We start from the raw sequence: 3,788 nt of genomic DNA, 5'->3' as shown, positions 1-3,788 counted from the left end.
CATCGTTATCATCATCATAAGTGATCATTATAAATCATCAATGATCATTACCATTATCAATTATCACCCTTAACCATTATCAGCACTTCATTCTATATTAACATCATCATCATCAATTATCAATTTTTTATGCAATCACAGTCAATAATTAAAAATTGTCATCATCATCAGAAATCCCCATCATCTTCCATTATCTAACATCACTCATCATCAATCATTATCTATCATCACTCATCACATAGATGACACTATACACTGTTAAGATGTGAACACGTTTTTATTATTATGTGGGCTTTACTACATCTGTGACTTCAGCCCCCGATGATGGTGTGTCTTCCTGCTGCTTGTATTAGCTTACAAAAAACGTTCTTACACTTCTTCCTGCTCGCTCTCCTGACCCGCACGCTCTGAAGAACAAGAGATAAAAAGGTTCTGTCTGGTGGAGAATCCAAAGAGGATCAATACTGAGAAGATCAGCAAATGCTAGGTACTGGGGGCCACAAGGGATGTGTCATAAATAAAGATATAAAACCATATTCACACATCCCGGGAGCCACCACCAGGGGGCGCACCCTAAAACCTTTTACATGTGAAAGGAGACTCTGTACTGTAAATATGATGTCGATTTTTTTTGGACATGGACACTGCAACAAACCATCATCTACGCTATCAAGAAGAGATAAACATGGAGGACAATGAGGATGGAGACGACGATGGAGAAATTAATAATCACTGAGGAAGACGAAACAGATGACGGAGGGAGAGAGAGAAGGAGAGCAGATCCACCATAAAAGGTTCAGGATTGTGATAATAGGAGCAGTGTAAAGCATGGCGGCTATAGGGGAGGAGCCTCTGAGTGATGATAAGCTGATACACTGTATATTTCTCCAACTGAGGGGAACCACATCACAGCAGTAGACTGGTGTCACTTTATGGCGGTGTTACCTGGGTCAGGCTGGTGCACACTATGTCCTCAGGGTCCTCATCCTCCAGATCCAAAGCGCAAATCTTCACATCCTGCAAACACAAGGAAAGGAATGAAGAGCCGATCATCCATCATTTAAGAATAGGAGCAGTATTTTAGTAGTTATATTCTTGTATATAGGAGGCAGTATTATAGTAGTTATATTCCTGTATATAGGAGGCAGTATTATAATAGTTGTACTCTTGTGTATATAGGAGGCAGTATTATAGTAGTTATATTCTGGTTTATAGAGGCAGTATTATAGTAGTTATATTCTTGTATATAGGAGAAGTATTATAGTAGTTATAGTCTTGTATATAGGGGCAGTATTATAGTAGTTATATTCTTGTACATAGGGGCAGTATTATAGTAGTTATATTCCTGTATATAGGAGCAGTATTATAGTAGTTATATTCTTGTATATAGGAGTAGTATTATAGTAGTTGTACTCTTGTGTATATAGGAGGCAGTATTATAGTAGTTATATTCTGGTATATAGAGGCAGTATTATAGTAGTTATATTCTTGTATATAGGAGCAGTATTATAGTAGTTATAGTCTTGTATATAGGGGGCAGTATTATAGTAGTAATAGTCTTGTATATAGGAGGCAGTATTATAGTAGTTATATTCTTGTATACAGGAGCAGTATTATAGAAGTTATATTCTTGTATATAGGAGCAGTATTTTAGTAGTTGTATTCTTGTATATAGGAGCAGTATTATAGTAGTTGTATTCTTGTATATAGGGGCAGTGTTATAAAAGTTATATTCTTGTATATGGGGCAGTGTTATAGTAGTTATATTACTGTATATACTGTAGGAGGCAGTATTATAGTAGTTATATTCTTGTATATAGGAGCAGTATTATGGTAGTTATATTCTTGTATATAGAAGCAGTATTATAGTAGTTATATTCTTGTATATAGGGAGCAGTATTATAGTAGTTATATTCTTGTATATAGGGGCAGTATTATAGTAGTTATATTCTTGTATATAGGGGCAGTATTATAGTAGTTATATCAGCACAAGCCATTGAGGAAGTAAAGACCAGCGGCACTCACCGGGTTGATGCAGTGATGGTGATTTATTGGTAAGATGTCATCTTGCAGATAAGCTCAGGGCAGGGGGAGACAGGTCCAGAGGTGCTGTGCACAGCACAGCACCTCTGGACCTGTCTCCCCCTGCCCTGAGCTTATCTGCAAGATGACATCTTACCAATAAATCACCATCACTGCATCAACCCGGTGAGTGCCGCTGGTCTTTACTTCCTCAATGGCTTGTGCTGATTAAATGAATTGCTTTCTCATTTACGCTGAGCACCACTGTGATGCATGAATGTCACTGAGATTACTCAGTCAAACAAAGACTACAACACTCCTCATCTCACAAAGTCACTTAACCTGAATACACAAACAGCTCCATACTAATTACGGGTTACTGATAGTGCCAACACATCTATTTGCTTGTGCTTATAGTAGTTATATTCTTGTATATAGGGGCAGTGTTATAGTAGTTATATTCTTGTATATAGGAGGCAGTAATATAGTAGTTATATTCTAGTACAGCGGGTCAGTATTTTAGTAAATTTATATTTGCAGTATGAAGCAGTTTATAATGTAGGACAAATTCATTACAGGACATAATATACCATTGTACGTTTGCTTCTGTATATTGCCACTTACTCCATCTGGGTTGAAATCACATTGGGATACATCAGGATTCCCAGATTTGAGGCACACAGTCTCTCTGACGATGAACGCTCTTCTGTTTGGGTTATCGTCCTCCTGTTGGAAGTAATATACCAATATATATATATATATATATATATATATATTAGTCTCTTTAGTCTCTGCTCATGTACAGTAATTGCATTTGCACTTTTCCTCTCTTAGTTGTATTATTAGTGTTATAAGGAGCATTGAGCGGAGATGCCGAACTGTTTGGGTTCAGCAATGAACCTGAATGCTCTGTATGTGACTCCCAGCGGCTGCAGAAGTTGGATGCAACCCTAAAATATGAATAAAACCTATAACATCCAACTTCTGCAGACAGGTTGTCAAATGCCAAGTAGTCGTGATCGGAGATAGACCGGCTCAGACCGGGTTCACACCGTTTAACGTATCAATTTTTAAATGGTTGCTTTTAATTTACACAAAAATGTGGTCAACCGCATTTTTGTGTACACTAAAAAGGAGGGGGGGGGGGAAACATCTGTTTTGATCTTTTCTTTTTATTTATTTTTCTTTTTTTTTATTATTATAGAAGTCGATAGAAAACAGATCAAATAGATTGCACACAATTACCCCCAATCCCTGGGCGTACCATGATAAATCTCCACCATCTATATCTGTCTCTCTCTCTCTCTCTTTATATATATATATATATATATATATATATATATATATATATATATATATATAAAATGTATATATATATTTCAGCTTTATATCATGCTTTTTAACCAGAGTGGTGGTCGGTAATCTAGACAACAAGCTGTAAACAATGGGAGGAAAAGAGCAGCTTATCAGAAGTTTGCTGAAATAGGAATACTCCTTTAAATGAAATGCATTGTGGGGAGTTCCCCATACTGAGTTCTTACCTCCAATGGAACAGGGGGGAACTGCTCCAGGGCTCTGTATAAGTATGTGACCCCTTCCCTCTGGTTATAGAGGTGGGCGATGTCTCTTATAGATTTCTCCTTCAGGACATCAGGCTCTGCGGAGAGACGACCGTATAATGTGACAGCAGTGAGGAGCAGCAAAGACAGCCTCCAGCTTATCATCTTGTTTTCTCTGTAAGGATCTGTCTGTTTCTCTCTCCGTTC

General features: G+C 37.5%; 1 protein-coding gene across 1 annotated transcript; it reads right to left on the bottom strand.

The window, feature by feature from the left end:
* Positions 1-258: 258 nt before the first annotated feature.
* LOC138784862 (cathelicidin-6-like) lies at positions 259-3,788 on the bottom strand. Its single transcript, XM_069960560.1, has 4 exons — positions 3,564-3,788; positions 2,647-2,748; positions 946-1,017; positions 259-407 (listed from the first exon to the last, which is right to left on the bottom strand). Exons 1-4 carry the CDS (start codon positions 3,744-3,746, stop codon positions 312-314), a joined length of 453 nt encoding a protein of 150 aa, XP_069816661.1. The 5' UTR covers positions 3,747-3,788; the 3' UTR covers positions 259-311.

The sequence above is a fragment of the Dendropsophus ebraccatus genome, chromosome 2 (genome assembly GCF_027789765.1).
Source record: "Dendropsophus ebraccatus isolate aDenEbr1 chromosome 2, aDenEbr1.pat, whole genome shotgun sequence".
Lineage (NCBI taxonomy): Eukaryota > Metazoa > Chordata > Amphibia > Anura > Hylidae > Dendropsophus > Dendropsophus ebraccatus.
Note: the sequence above shows the minus strand (reverse complement) of the source record. Positions and strands in the feature narration are given on the sequence as shown.